This window comes from Dipodomys spectabilis, unplaced genomic scaffold (genome assembly GCF_019054845.1).
Source record: "Dipodomys spectabilis isolate Male_0828 unplaced genomic scaffold, ASM1905484v1 ptg000067l, whole genome shotgun sequence".
Taxonomy (NCBI): Eukaryota; Metazoa; Chordata; class Mammalia; order Rodentia; family Heteromyidae; genus Dipodomys; species Dipodomys spectabilis.
The window spans coordinates 3,528,710-3,544,554 of NW_024870744.1; the positions used below are offsets into that span (position 1 = coordinate 3,528,710).

At 55.7% G+C, this 15,845-nt stretch overlaps 1 protein-coding gene across 1 annotated transcript in view; it reads right to left on the reverse strand.

Moving 5' to 3' along the window:
• Window positions 1-2,634: 2,634 nt before the first annotated feature.
• Window positions 2,635-15,845, reverse strand: part of Fnbp1 (formin binding protein 1) — a 114,834-nt gene continuing 101,623 nt past the window's right edge. The window contains 7 exon segments of the mRNA XM_042680957.1: window positions 2,635-4,703; window positions 8,061-8,219; window positions 9,153-9,289; window positions 9,444-9,565; window positions 9,837-9,969; window positions 11,786-11,895; window positions 15,358-15,372. Of these exon segments, the coding sequence (XP_042536891.1) occupies window positions 4,696-4,703; window positions 8,061-8,219; window positions 9,153-9,289; window positions 9,444-9,565; window positions 9,837-9,969; window positions 11,786-11,895; window positions 15,358-15,372 (684 nt within the window). The 3' untranslated portion in view covers window positions 2,635-4,695.

A 15,845-nucleotide genomic window follows, 5' to 3' on the forward strand; every position in this document is an offset into this window, starting at 1 on the left:
CTCTCCTGGCTGCTTTGGAACCCACGAGCTCCCTGCCCTGCCCAGCTTCTTCCCGGAGGATGAATCCCAGGCGCCCTCCTCCCCGCAGCCCCCGGGCTGGACCCCTGCGCTCTGAGGACACAGACACGCGGGAGTTTCTCATTTGCCCTGTTCCCTGCGGCTGATGTCCCTCACGAAAGCCAACGGGACAGAGACAGTGTTGGAGCGCTGCCGTCACACGCGGATCTCAGCCTCCGGGGGAAGCTGGAGTCGCCAGGCGCGGGCAAGCTCCGCCCCAGTTTGGGGTTTGGGTTTTTGACTGTGCGGCTGCCGCTGGCCTCTTCCCTCTCTGTGTCTGCACAGACAACTTAGAGGGAGACGCACGGCTGCCCGGCAGTCCCTGCCCCGTGTCGAAGCCGGGCACTGGCGCTCCCGCCTGTCACCCTGGCTCCTCAGGAGGCTGAGATCTGAGGATCGCGGTTCAAAGCCAGCCCGGGCAGGAGAGACCGTGAGACTCACCCCCAGCAAACCACCGAAAACCGGAAGTGGCGCTGTGGCTCAAGCGGTGGAGCTGAAGAGCTCAGGGACGGCGCCCAGGCCCAGAGTTCAAAACAAACAAAAAATACCGTGAAACGTGTGAGCAAGCCCTACGGTAACGCTCACCCCAGCCGTCCTGGACTTCCGACCCGCCCCGGCCCATCCGGGTCACCTGGCTTAAGGACCCCGCACACGGCCGCCAGGGGCCGCCACTGCCCCGCCTCCTGCCCTGTGTGGTCGGGTGTGGCTGGGGCTGAGGGCGGTGGCGCCGGCGCGCCCGGCCCAGCTGGTATTTCCGGACCTACTGGAGGAGGCTGTGGCACCGCCCCGGGGCCCCTGGCCGCGGCAGGACTCGGCAGGCACCCGGAACCCTCTCTAAAGACTCCTCCCGTGCACCCCAACACCAACCGCCCGGCGTGGAACCCAGACCCAGAGGCCCGGGGGGTACATGAGTCCGCAGGCTGGCACCTGGCGGGGAAGGAAGAGTCTGAGCGCGACAGTGGGGACATCCGTCTCTTAGGTTTCAGGGACCTCAGACAACTAAGGCCACACAGAGCAGGCTGACATGTCTCCTGCAGCGTTCTTTCCTAACCACAGCAATGAGATTTTCAGTGGTGTCAGTAACTGATTTTAATTCCCGTGTGTGTGTGTGTGTGTGTGTGTGTGTGTGTGTGTGTGTGTGTGTGTGTGTGTGCTGGGTTTGAACGCGACCTGAGTAGTGTCCCTGAGATTTTCTTACTCAAGGTTGATACTACCACTACACTTGCAGATTTTTTGTGGTTAATTGCCCTGGCTGGCTTTGAACCTCAATCCTCAGATCTTAGCCTCCTGAGCAGCCTGGATTACAGGCACAAGCTCCTGGTGCCCAGCATTGATTCCCTTTTACCACCTGTGCCTCTGAGAATCAAGCCTTTCATTACTGGTGGTGGAAGTCAGTTTGCTGTCGACTTCAGCTCCTCCTCCCTCTGTCCACCGCGCTCAGTGCTGGGGTTAGAGCAGTGGCTGAGGGGTTTGCTTTGGAAGCTGGCCCTGCACACTTGGGGGGAGAGGCTCTTACTGAGGGCCGAGGGCCCTCAGTGAGGGACTGCGCCCCCTGCCCACACGGGTACCTGTGAATGCTGCTTCCCTGGCAAGCAGGCCCTGGCAGTTGCCGCCTGGCAGCTGGTGGCAGAGCCGGCTTTCCTGCTGCATGTGCCCAGTGAGAGCTGGATACAAAGTCCTGACCGTGTGCGTGTGTGGGCATGTGCGTGTGCGCCCATACTGAAGCTTAGCTTTTTTACTCAAAGTTGGTGCTCTACTTCCTGAACCACTTCTAGCTTTTTTTTTTTTTTTTTTTGTCGGTTGTGGGGCTTGAACTCTGGGCCTGGGAGCTGTCCCTCAGCTCTTCAGCTCAAGGCGAGCGCTCTACCACTTGAGCTACAGTGCCACTTCCGTTTTTCTGGTGGTTTATTGGAGATAGGAGTCTCATGGTCTCTCCTGCCCGGGCTGGCTTTGAACCGCGATCCTCAAATCTCAGCCTCCTGAGTAGCTAGGATTACAGGCGTGAGCCACCAGCGCCCGGCCACTTCTAGCTTTTTTGCTGGTCAACTGGTGATAGGTCTCACAGACTTTCCTGCCTGGGCTGGCTTTGAACCAGGATCCTAAGTTCTTAGTAGCTAGAATGACAGGCTTGAACCATGGGCAGCCAGCCGAACCCCCCCTCCCCCCCCCCCCCGAGTCTTTTCACGTGTGCCCAGACAGCTCAGGGTGGTGGGCAGCTGCAGGGAGACTGGCAGGTCCCACAAGGGCCCTGAGCAAGGATGGGCTGGAGCACCTGTGATGGGCAGATCTTAATGCAATGGGAACAGGGCCTGGGCATTTGTACCGCCTCCCCCATGCTGTAGGCCCCAGAACTGGAGGCTGTGAGCTGACCGGGTGGGAGGGCATTCTCTGAGCCATCCATGGCTTGGGGAGCTCTCTAGCCTACCCTGAGCACCTGGCTGGCCTTGGGCCTTGCTTCCTGGCCGCTTCCATGGTCACAGCGTGGTGGGGACCCAGGACCAGCCCAGCAGTCCCAGGACTTCGACGACACAAGTTTCTGTGCCAGGGAGTCATCTGTTCACGCAACCAGCCATGTGCTTTTACACCAGAAGTTATATTTTATTTACCAGTTAGAGGATTAACACATAGAGTTACAAGGTCAATAGAGGCCTTCCAGTGGAAGCACTTTATTTGGTTTAATTTCATCTCCAGAGACAAACGAGCAATTCCAGGAAGTTTACGGCGGCGGTGCCGGGCCTTGAGACGCTGCGATGCTCCAAGGTCAAGAGTTAGTGCAACACACACACACACTCACGCACATGTGCACACACACATTTAAAGGGGCTCCGTGTTGGGTTAAAACAGTTCAGTTGCATCATTAAAGAAGTGTTTTGGATGTTAGAAGCACAGGAGGCAGAGCCGACAAGAAACACCGAACCACAGCTTTCGGAGACACACTTGCACTAACTAAGGTGACTTGGTTGCTGGGTGAACTCTCCACGCACGGAGGTCAGGGGAGGCCCCTGCGCCCCTTCACGAGCCAGGGCCACTGCTAAACGTGGAATTGTCCCGCTAGCAGCATGGACAGGAGGCACAAGAGCTGAGCACCCGGCGTCCACTGCAGAGGCTGGGCAGCGGGATTCCCAGCGCCCCCCGCGCCCCCGCCCAGCAGCCGGGAAGCAAGTTCTCAAGCACCGTTCTTCCTTCTCTAGACACAGGTAGTATGGAGTTAGGGAAGCAAGCACAGGCACAGACACGAGCACGCCACATCAGCCTCGACGCGCATTAAAACCACAGCGCGGCCGCGGCTCCTGCGCCGCCCTACGCTGTAAGAACGAAACCTACCCTGACCCATGATAGGGGAGATGTGTTCACATGCACGATGCGGGCTCTGAAATCACACTGGGAACATCTGGACCGAGGGCGGTGGGGTCCGCCAGGCTTGGGACTGCCCCGGGGTCCCGGATCGCCACCTTGCAGCGTGCCCAGAGCCACGGGGTCCCAGGCCCCGGCCTGTGGGATGCACGCTGTACCTTCCGGCTTGGGGGCAGCCCTGCAGCTCGATGCTGGCCTGAGCATCCCACTTCCTCTCTACCTGCTCTCCGCAGGGCCGGGCGCGGGGAGTGCCGTCGGCCCCGGCGCGCGTCCTCGTTTCCAGAACCGCGAGCACCCGCAGGCCGGACCCCAGCACCGCTCCTGCCCCTGGGGCCTTGCAGCGTCCTTTCCTTCCTGGTCTGGACACTCCCTGTCTCCCGTCCACGGACACCAGGAATTGGGGATGCTGGAGGTGGCTGCCTGGGGCTCGTGAGAGGATGAAGAGGAACGCGCGCTCCCTTCCCCTAGCTCCTATTGGGACCATGGACTCAGGCGTGGCTGTGGACGGCGGTGGCCATCTTCTCGTTTTCTGCACCAAGTAGGAGTACGCCTGGTTGACTGCTGACTCCGATGCTCGGTGACCTCAGTTTCCCTCGGGGATGGGCGGTGGCCGAGGGGCTGCGGGAAGGAGCTGGGGACAGGAGGTGGACAGGAGGCTGGTGGGCAGGCTCCTCTTGGGACTCACAGAAGACAAGCCTTCACGAGCTGGCCCCAGGGGACACTGGAGGGCCAATCAGACAGCCGGGCGGGGCAGGATGGGCGGGACGAGACAGCAGGGCGGGCCCACATGCTGGACTCGGTGTGGACCCCACACACTGGGCTCTGGATGGAAGCTGGGGTGCGGGCTGGGGGGGCCCGTGCTACCGCAGGCCCCACAGGCCAGGTCAGAGGGGAGCTGGAAACCCAGGAAGGCCCCCCTTCCCCCACCCAGAGGACGCATTTGTTAACCAGGCCCCGGGGCCCGTGGGTGCCGGACGGGGTCACGCAGGCCCCACGGGCACCGTCATTCACAGAAGGCACAGTGTGAGATGCGGAGGGGTGCGGGCGGGCGCGGGCAGCCGCCGCAGCTCGGTGGCCGGTGCGGGCGGGGACAGCGAGCCTGCGGACGGCCTGCCGGGAAGACAGGGTGGTGGCCGGGACTGCGGTGAGCAAGGCGGGGCCCGGCCCGCCCCGGCGGCCTGCAGGGACAAGCAGATGGACGGACAGATGGACGCGTGGAAGTGGATGGACGGGTGGAGTGCGCGCGGCTCCTGGACAGGCTTGCGGGCTCCAGCACGGCCACCTTTAGGAGTCTACAACACAGAAGACAGGAAGGAAACGGCCTGGGTTAGAGAAGGCACTGGCTGAGGCGGGCGTTCTGCGGCCGGGTGCAGGCCGCTCCGCCCGGGACAGACGGGGTTACACGGGGTGGGGGGTCACCAGGAGGAACTTTCACTGTTTTCGTTCCCGTCTTTAGCAGGCTTCGCTTTGGAGCTAAGAGCCACCCTCTCTGCTCCTCTCTCTAGTCCCTGAGTTGTTTCAGTGCTAACCCTGGAGCCCGGGGCTCGCGCTCCCTCGCAGTCTCTCCACCCCAGCTGCCGCCCAGCCTGGATTGAACTTTTTTAAGATGGAGTCTATTGCTCAGGCTGGCCTGCAACTCCCAATCCCAAGAGTCGGGATTACAGGTGTGCGTTGTTGCACCCTGTCCTGAATATCTGTTTTTTTTTTCTTTGCCGGTTGTGGGGCTTGAACTCTGGGCCTGGGCGCTGTCCCTCAGCTCTTCAGCTCAAGGTGAGCGCTCTACCACTTGAGCCACAGCGCCACTTCCGTCCGGTTTTCTGGTGGTTTATTGAAGATAGGAGTTTCATGGACTTTCCTGCCCGGGCTGGCTTTGAACTGCGATCCTCAGATCTCAGCCTCCTGAGTAGCTAGGATGACAGGCGTGAGCCATAGGCGCCCGGCTCTAAATGTTCTACTGAGAGGAAGAAAGGATGTGGGTGCTCCAGATTTGGTGCAAGGAGTCTAACAAGGCCAGATTCGCTCTCGCACGGGATCTCGCGGCTTCTCTGCCGTCAGATGCAACGTTTCTGCTGCGACTGTGCACATAGCAACGACAGTGAAAGTTCCCCACGGGAGGAGGTGAGCACACAGGACAGAGCCCCAGCCCCGAGGGACAGAAGGCGCGGGACAGGGACACAGTGCACGGAGGAGGCAGAATTTTTAAAAAAGCATTTGGCCAGAAACATTCCCCATCACTAAAGAGGAAAGGTTAAATGTTCATCACACAGAATCCTTTTCTTTTGGAGAGCAGAAGAATCACTTAAACTACACAACACTGAGGAAAACAGGTCGTTTATTAGAGAGGCAGTGCGGGATACAACTAGAAAAATCCAGACAGTCTTTTCTTTTAGGATAAGAAGAGAAGAGAAACAACGTGGACCGTATTCAAACAAAACTTACTCAGAACCCAAGTGTCTATAATAAACTCAAGTGTGGCGCGGCCAGCGGGGCCGAGCTACAGTGCAAGAGTCCTGGGCCACCCCGGCAGTTATAAAAACAAAAAGGTCATTAGGCAGCAGAATAAACCAATAAACCAACAGACAAAGAGACTAACACATTAAAACAATGAATCCAAGGCTTCTGTTTTAGGCTTTAAATTGCAGTACATACAAATATATTCTGTGGAGAGAATTCTGAACATGTTTAACAGAAAGCAATTTAAACACACACACACACACACACACACACACACACACGAAGTCAAAACCCACTTGGACATTAAATATTTTGGCAATTACTAAGTACATTATAGACACCTCTCTCGCATACATGCATGCACGCACGCACGCGCGCACACACACACACACACACACACACACACACACACACACAAAGCTTCATGATTACAAATTACACTCGAGTTGGAGCTGTCCTGGGGCAGGCGGCCTGGCCAATGGTGGCATGGGGGGGGGGGGGGGGCACAAGGGGGCGGGGCTCCTGTGTCTCCGCTGCCTAGCTCCAGGTGTGCTTTCTAACTACCGGGAGAAAACTGTAGCAGCTGAGATTCTGCCTTTTTATCAGAGAACCATGGGAGACAAAGTTCGCTCTGGGTGGAAATGGAAACTCCTGCTTCTTTGGCCATTTTCTACCACTGACTAGATGGGAAAATCTAAAGTCAGTCTCTTTCTCAACTCAGACCAAGGGATGAAGAGGGCAGGTACATAGATTCTCTCCCAACTATAGTTACTTTAGAACTTGGCAGGATTCCAAGTGCAAGACCTGCTACACAGCAAGACCCTGTCTCACACACAAAAATAAGCCGGGAGCTGGTGGCTCACACCTGTAATCCCAGCTTACTCAGGAGGCTGAGGTCTGAGGACCAGGGTTCCAAGCCAGCCTGGACAGACAAATCCAAGAGACTCGTATCTCCAATTAACCTCCAGTGGAGCTATGGCTCGAATGGTAGAACACCAGCCAAGCAAGCAAGCCTGAGCCCTGAGCTCAAACTCCTGCTGTACAGGTTAAAAAAAAAAAAAAAAAAAAGCAAATTTCCACATGGCCCAGATTAACTTTACTTGATTCTGTCTATGGTTAATCAGATAAAATGAGCCAGAAATTCCAAAACAATTTTCAGTAAGTTCAAATTGTTGATTTTATAATGGTCAATGATTATTAAAATGAATCCTTCTTTGCAAAGGGGCTTTCTGGAATGCCGTGGCTCGCTCTCTCTCTCTCTCTCTGAGCCAGTCCCAGAGCTTGAATTCAAGGCCTGAGCACTCTCCCTGTGCTTTTGTGCTCAAGATTAGTGCTCTACCACTTGAGTCACAGCTCTACTTCTGGCATTTTGCTGGTTAATTTATTAGAATTCAGAGTCTCACAAACTTTCCTGCCTGGGCTGGCTTTGAACCGCGATCCTCAGACCTCAGCCTCCTGAGTAGCTAGGATGACAGGCGTGAGCCACCGCGAAGCTAGCTCCTCCTGTCACAAACTCTCCCACAGAAATGGCACCTGGAGTGGGAGGGGGGGAAGGGCCGCTGGTCTTGTCAGCAGCCGCTCCGCTGTGCACGCCTTGTCATGTTCTGTATGGGCTGGGACCATGCAGGCTTTTGGTTAATCATGTGACAATCTAGGGCTACTGCAGTGAAAAGTGGCGCTTTGAGGACCAACGTTCCTTGGTCTTTCTCCTGGGCGGGGCGCTCATTTCTACCTCCTTTGGAATGACAGGTTGTAAACTCGGGCAAGCTGGCCCGGCTGTGTTGATCAAGTTACAAAACCTAAGGCCCTATGGTGTTGGGTCAGGGAGACACCGCCAGACACGCGAGCCCAGACTCTCCCACGCCCCACGCAGGCTAACTTAGATTCTAAAGTACTCATGAAAAGCTAGAATGCAACTTTTTTTTTTTTAATGTCTGGATGGTGCCGGGAGAAGCCACGTGAGTCGGGTCTGAGCGGACACACTCCACCGGCAGCTGCAAGCTTCCCGCGGGAAATCAAGACACAGTTGTTTATGGCGGAGAACCGAGACACAGGACCCCGGGGTGCTCGGGGTGGGGTCGGGCACTTGCTGACCCTTCTTTTGAAGAACCGCTGGCCAGAGCCACCACCGACTCTTCCAAGCGTTTACAGGTTCGGTTTTTGGTTTTAGTGGGATTAAATATAGGTCTTAGCACCTTTGGCATTTCTGTCCAGACAGACTTCGACGTAGGACGTGGGGACGTAGCCCTCCTCGTCCTCGCCCCTCCGGATGCGGGTCCAGCCGTCGCCCCTGTCTTCCTCTATGACGTACAGCGTCTCGCCTTCCGCCACCGAGATGGTGCCTTCGTTCTGGCCTGCAGGAAGAGGGCCAAGCCGGTGGGGAGCCGCGCTCTCACCTGTACCCACCTGCCCGGGCTTCCCTCCCCGCCGCCCTCAAACCTCCCGCTCCCTCCTGGAAACTTCTAGGTTCCCATCTTAATAAGCAGCTCATGGGCTCCTGCCTGGGCTGGCCTCAACCGGCGATCCTCAGACCTCAGCCCCTCGAGCAGCTGGGATGACAGGCGTGAGCCACTGGCGCCGGGCGGGCTCCCTGCTTTCTAAGGGACCCTACACGCGGCACAATTAATCTGTGCTCCAGCTCCACCAATCACACCCCAATCAATGCACCAAAGTTTCTGCCTCCTCTCTCCCCTCCCCCACAGGCACCTGCCACTACCTGCTGCAGATGCCCAGCCTCTGGCCCAACAAGGGGTCTCCACGGGATGAAGGAAGGTACCCCTTGGCTGGGCAGCTGGGCCAGTGCCATTTGCATGTGGATTTGCCTACAGATGGGCCACACCCTCTGCCTGCCCCCCCCCCACTGGTGCTCAAGCCACGCCCACCCGCTGCCACTAAGCCTTCGAATACATGTGTGCCTCTCAGTAAGTATTGACGAAAACTAAGTGAGCGCTAGCCAGGGCTCATCTCAAGATGTGTGAAAAAGAACAGCAAATTAAATACATCAAAAATACAAATAGCCGGGCGCCGGTGGCTCACGCCTGTCCTCCTAGCTCATCAGGAGGCTGAGATCTGAGGATCGCAGTTCAAAGCCAGCTCAGGCAGAAAAGTCCATCAGACTCTTATCTCCACTGAGACACGCGAAAACCGGAAGTGGCGCTGTGGCTCAACGTGGGAGAGCGCTCGCCTTGAGTGGAAGCGCTCAGGGAGTTCGAGCCCCACAACTGACCGAAAGAAAGAAAGAAGTTGCGGTTGCGGGGTCGGGCAGGGAGGGCGGCGGCCCCGGCTACCTTCAAACGTGTACAGAGCCTTGCAGGTCCCGATGGCGGGGAGCGGCTCCTCATCATCGAACTCGTCGTCGAAGTCCGTGGCCAGCACCTTGACCTGGCTCTCCTGGCTTTGCTCCTCCGTGTAACTGCCATCTGGGCTGCTCAAGACAGAAAGACACGCGGCAACTATAGCGACCGCCCGGCGCTGCCCGGGCCCGGAATGTGCTGGAATGGAAAGGGCACCCCAGGCTTGTTTTCAGGTGGCCTGGGCTGGGGGCCGGGGCCGGGGCGGGGGCCACACGCATACTCTACCTCTCCCGGTCCTGCGCGCAGGTGTGTCCGGTGGGGGGCGGCTGGCCGTCGTACATCCCGCTCTGCCGCCGCGCCTGCTCGCCGCGGGCCTGGAGCCTGCCTTCCACCTCGGCCAGCCAGGCCTGAAAAGAGCCAGCGCGCTCGCTCAGCCCCTCAGCCCGGCCGCGCTGGCTGCCGCCGGCCGCCCCGCCCCTGCACAGCTGCACGCTGCAGACGTGGCGGGCAACGCCAGCGGGCGAGCGGCTGGGCTCCAGGTAGCAGGGTGACCCGGGCAGGCCGCCCCCGAGGAAGGGGGCCTCTTACCGTAACTCAGGCCGCAGCCTGGCCCCCAGACCCTGCCCGCCTGCATCTACCGCGACCCCCACGGCGTCCCCCACGCCCGCCTGTCCCTACCTCAAATTTCTGGGCTTCGAATCGCAGCTTCTCGATGTTCTGCGCGGCCTCAGCGAGCTTGTGGTCCAGGCTGGCGGGGTCCCCCATCTGCGGGTTCTTCAGGTACACGTCCTTCATCTTGGTAATGGCGTCTCTGGAAACAGCAGAGAGTGGAGCGTGGAGTGGCGGCCGCGGCCCCCACAAGGGAGCCACGGGAAGGCAAATGGGGACGGGACAGCTTTTATTCTAGAGCTCTCCATGCCAGTTTCGTGGCAACCACCGGCTTTCATTTTGGAACTTCCCTTGCAAGTTTGGTGACAGCATGGCCTCGCACTTTTTCCGTGTGAGTTTGGTGACAAGATTGGCTCTCATTCTAGAGCTTTCCATGCAAGTCCTCTGACAACACTGGCCTTCATTCTAGAAGTCTCCATGTGAGTTCAGTGACAACCTCATCTTGTCCCTGTCCTGCCCCACACAACCACAAAACCAAACCGTACAGAGCCGACACCACTCCGGGGGGCCTCGGGCCGCGGGTGAGACCCTCTGGATAAAGCACAAATCGTTGCTGCCGGAATTTTTCTTTTTTGTCGGTCGTGGGGCCTGAACTCTGGGCCTGGGCGCTGTCCCTCAGCTCTTCAGCTCAAGGCGAGCGCTCTACCACTTGAGCCACAGCGCCACTTCGGTTTTCTGGTGGTTTATTGGAGATGAGAGTCTCACGGACTTTCCTGCCTGGGCTGGTTTTGAACTATGATCTTCAGATCTCAGCCTCCTGAGTAGCTAGGATGACAGGCGTGAGCCACCAGTGCCCGGCTATTTGTTGAAAGTGCTGAGCAAATGACTCTTTGCTAGAGCCCATTGTAACTGTGCACACTAGTGCACAACTGACATCCCAGCACTCGGGAGGTTAAGGGAGGAGGCTCTGGAGTTCAGGCTTATCTGAGCTATGTAATGAAGTCCTGCCTTTAAAACAAAAAACACCCAAAAACGACCTTTAATCAACATCACCAAATTTAATCCAAACCTATCATGCAATACAGACCAAAACAAAAGATACAACGGAATGACGGAAACTAGTGGGATGGAGAATTTCGCAAGTGCACACATCTCCTGAGGCTCTGAGTCCACACGGCCGGCATCTGTGGAGCGCTGGGAAACTCCCCACACGAACAGCCCTTTCCCTTGCTCTCCTTCTCTTCTCTTCTTGTGGTGCTGGGAGCTGAAATCCGGGCTTTGCTAGGCTGGCGCTGCGCCTCTCAAGCCACATCCCCAGACTCTACCTTGTTATTTCTCACATATCTGCCTGGGCTGGGCTGGACTGGGATCCGCTTATTTACACTTCCCATGCAGCAAGGATGCCCCGCTGTGTCCAGGACTCATTGAGATGAGGTCTCTGTTTTTGTCCAGGCTGGCTTTCCTTCTGAGCCACCCAAGTAGCTAGGATTACGGGCAAAAGCCGCCATGCCAGCTTTTCCCTTTCCCCCTACAGTGCGCATCGCTTCCTCACATTACACAATTTATCTAGTGTCTGCTTGTTTCATCCGCCCCTGCTTACAGGCCTGTGCCACCGGTGCTGAGCTAGTGGGCTGTTGGTTAGGCGGCCTTCTTTGCGTGTATGTGTGGAGAGAAGGTCTCACTAGATAGTAGCTCAGGCTGGCCTTGAACTCTCCATCCTCCTGCCTCAGCCCGAGGCGACACTCGGTGGCATTGCGAGTGTTCACCCTCGTGGAGAACGTAAGCAGGCCTTTGTTCCACAGGGAGAATCTACGGATGCACTCACCTTATGTACTTGGTCTCACGTGTAATAGGTAACATCTGCCCTGAGCAAACGAGCGAAGAGACAGCACGTAGGCCCCGAGTTCAAGGCCTAGTACCTCCCGCCCCTCCCAGAGCAGCCCAGTAGCCGGACCTGCCACAGGATTCCCTGTGGTCCCTGGTGGCAGATCTCCCCTGTCCCAGTGCGTCCGCTCTACCTTTGGTCCATCTCCTTGTGGATTTCTTTGTTGAGGTCATCGACTTTCTGTTGGAGCTTCTTCCTCCTCTGTTCGGGCGGGAGGTTGCTGAAGTCCTCGGGAGTGGAGCCCTGGGGGTGCAAACAGAAATGAGGTCCACGCAGCCCACCGGCCTCCTCGGCAGTCCTAAGCCACGCCCACAGCGAGGGGAGGCAGACGCAACCTACGCTTCCCCAGTGTGCCAGCCGAATGCTCGCGCGGTGGACTCCATTAACACGGCTTCCACCGTGGGCAATGGCCAGGAGCTACACGCTGCAGGGAGCAGAGGAGGAGGAGGAAATAAGGATTTGACTCCAGCCAGAATCCGCCAACAGCCAATTTAGAGCCAGATCCGTCTGTGTGCCCATCTCCCCGCTGGCAGCTATGCTGGGCCTGAAGGAAGTTTATGTTTGCTTAATCAAACCAGCAAAACCTCACCCCTCCCTCGGTCTGCGTGTTCCCTCCCTCTCTAAGGCTAAAAGCTAAGTGTTTCCATCCCTGCGAAGGACAGCAGGGTGCTGTTCTCCTCAGAGCGCGTGCGCGGGGAATCCTGTGCCTCTGTCCCCCCACCGCCTCTCAAAGTCTGCTTGTTTCTTTTGGGCCCCTTAAAGGGAGTTTCTGGACAACCTCATCGAACAGCCTCTGGGATTCTAAGACCAGCTTCCCACGGGGCAGAGCATCAGCCGCTGTCTAAAGGATGTTTGCCCAGGCTCACGCCTGTCATCCTAGCTATTCATGAGGCTGAGATCTGAAGATTGAGGTCTGAAGACAGTCCAGGCAGGGAAATCTATGAGACTTTTATCTCCAATTAGCCACCAAAATGCTTGAAGTGGTACTGTGGCTCAAGTGGTAGAATTATAGCCTTGAGCAAAAAATGCTCAGCTACAGTGCCCAGACCCTGAGTTCAAGTCCTAGGAATGGCACAAATAAAGTAAAAAAAAAAACAAAAAACAAAAAACCCATACATTTTCTAGCTGGGCGCCGGTGGCTCACACCTGTAACCCTAACTACTTAGGAGGCTGAGATCTGAGGATCACAATTTGAAGTCAGCCCCGGCAGCAAAGTCTGTGAGACTCTTATCTCCAATGAACCATCAAGACGCCAGAAGTGGAGCTGTGGCTCAAGTGACAGTGTACTAGTCTTGAACAGGCAAGCCGAGCAAGTGGCAAAGCCTTGAGTTCAAGGCCAAGCACTGGTCAAAAGAAAATAAAATTACATTTGCTGCATGCCTATAGCTCATGATTTCCTGATGTGAGTCAGTGTCTTCCACTGTGTTTCATTTGTAAGCTGTAGGAAGCAAAAATCTCAGCTGGGCTCTGGTGGCTCACACCTGTCCTCATCCCAGTGATTCAGGAGGCTGAGATCTGGAGGACTGTGATTCCAAACCAGCCTGGGCTGAAAAGTTCAACCAGCAAAACACCAGGCTCGGGGCATGGCTCAAGTGTTAGAGCACCAGACCTGAGCAAGAAAGTTGAATCAGAGCACAAAACCCTGAGCTCAATCCCAGAAAACCAACACTAAAACCAACACAGGGTTTCCGGCCTGAGACACACATGCCCTTGTTAGAAAGCAGAGCTAAATTGTGGCATCCAGTGTTTCTTTCTGAAATGAGGCTGTTTTCCTAAAGAATGAAAAATGTATTCAACTAACCAAGAATAAGCCGGGGAATTTAGGAAAAGAGATTTGACTTGAAAACCCTCCATTCTTTTGGAACAAGGGCAAGCCGGGCTGGGGGCGGGAGGAGGGAGGGGCTGGATAATGTCAGCCAAGCTGCCAAGCTGCTAATAGGGGGGGTGGGGGAGGCTTGTGATCAGATCGGGAGGGGACCGCGCTGGCGGCTCCCTGGGGACCGCGGGAGTCAGCAAATAGCTGGTCACAAAGGCCAGCTCCAAGACCTTTGGTTAACATGCTCAAAGACGTGCCAGAAACTAGGTGAGCAGCACTTGCCTAGCTTTCTGGCACGTCTTGAGAGTGCAGGGGAGGGGCCGGCGGCCAGCCCCGCCCACCCCGACAGAGGAAGCCGGCCACACCACTGGCCTTCCTAACTGTTTAACTCACCCCCAGGGGACAGAAAGGCAGTGATTTGTGTGCCGGGTATGTACGAGACACTATGCTTTTGAGAACTGAGGTTTTCTTTTTTTTTTTTTTTCTGGAGAAACCTGGGTTTTGAACTCAGGACCTCAGGTTCTTGCTCAGCTTTCTGGGTTTTATGGTTGTTTTGGATGGTTGTGGGGCTCGAACTCAGGGTCTGGGTGCTGTTCCTGAGCTCTTTTGCCTAAGGCTAGTGTTCTACCACTTTGAGGCACGTCTCTACTTCTGATGTTTTGGAGGTTCATTGGAGATAAGGGTCTTACAGACTTTCTTGCTGGGGCTAGCTTTGAACCATGATCCTCAGATCTCAGCCTCCTGAGTAGCTAGGATTATAGGGGTGAGCCACCAGTGCCCGGCTGCAATGAAAAACAGGGCACGCATCAACAAATTACCTGGTGCCAACATTCATCTCATTAATATTTGCTGGCTTTCTTATCTGCTGCCTCATGCAACAGCTCAAGTGTGTGTGTGTGTGTGTGTGTGTGTGTGTGTGTATCCTGGGGCTTGAACTCAGGACTTGTGCACTATCCTTGAACTTTTTGCTCAAGGCTAGCACTCTCCTACTTGAACCAAAGCTCCACTTCTTTCTTTTGTGGGGTGGTTTATTGGACATAAGAGTTTTATAGACTTTCCTGCTCAGGCTGACTTCAAACCACAATCCTCAGCAATCAGTCTCCTGAGTAGCTGGGATTATAGGTGTGAGCCGCTGGGCACCGTGCTGCCTTTCTTCTTGGTTTATCATTGTGCATTATTTTATGGTTTTCTCAGTCACAGCATTCAAGAGGATTATCCAGCCTTTTTCCCATGGCTGAAGTATAATTACAGGTTATGTTGGTTAGGCGTTTCTTTTAATACATTTAGTAATTAGTCTATTTACTACAGCTATACAATGAACTAGAGACAAGATGTAATGCGAAGTAGGTAACTCTATAAATAAAGGCTTAGGAGGGTCTTTCCACTGTCCAACCAAATCATCTGTGGTCCCTCCAGTCAGCCATGCACATCCATGTAGCATCTGGAAGGTTCCAAAGGTTTCTGCTCTCCCTGGCCGGCTTACCCCTGAGCAACCAGCCTTTCCCACCTGTGTCTTGGGCGCTCAGTGAGAATCGATTTTCCTACTAAATTTGTCTTTTCATACTTTTCTCCCCACCTCCAATTTTTCATATTTATATAAGCTCCTATTTATCTCCGCAGTTTGTCGATGTCAACCTCTTAAGCCTCTAGTAATAAAGAAAACCAAATCATGGGTTAAGCATTAATATTCTTAGCCACTTGAGAAGATTAAGACTATCGGTATTAGGTTCTCAATGTTTGTATCTAGAAGGTCTAATAAATGCCAGCGGAGACACAACAGACACGCGAGGAACTACGTCACATGGGCTCGATCGCACAGAGCACACGTCCACCCAGGCACACACATGATCGCCTGATGGGCCTCAGGCATGCAGGGACTCGGTGCTTACCAGCTTGAGAGAAAGCTTCCGATGGAAGGAGTAAACAGGAAAAAGAGAGAGAGAGAAAAAAAACACGCATCAGAAGAGCAGACACCGGTCGGCCCCCACCTCGAACACAACACACGATTCACCCATGTGCGTGGGTCTGTGAGCAGGCAGCGCATCTGTGCAGAAGCTCACGGGAGGGGCGGACCCCGATGCCCCCCTGCCCGCCCCCACCCCGTCGCTGGCCACGGGGTAACAGAGCTATGGAAAGGCCAGTCCCCGCTACCATGGTGACTGTGTCACCTCGGCCTGGGTACAAAAGCAAGGATGCTTGCAGGAGTGGATAGGGGCTGACTCCAAGAGAAAAGTGACGGCAAACTTCCCCCGCAGGCTTGCAACGCCAAGACCGCCACCATATTTTTGTCTTAGGGAATTCTAAGAGATGTACACTCTGGCTTTTTTTTTTTTTTTTAAGGGAATGGGGGGAAGTTTGGGGCAAGGTCTCACTATGC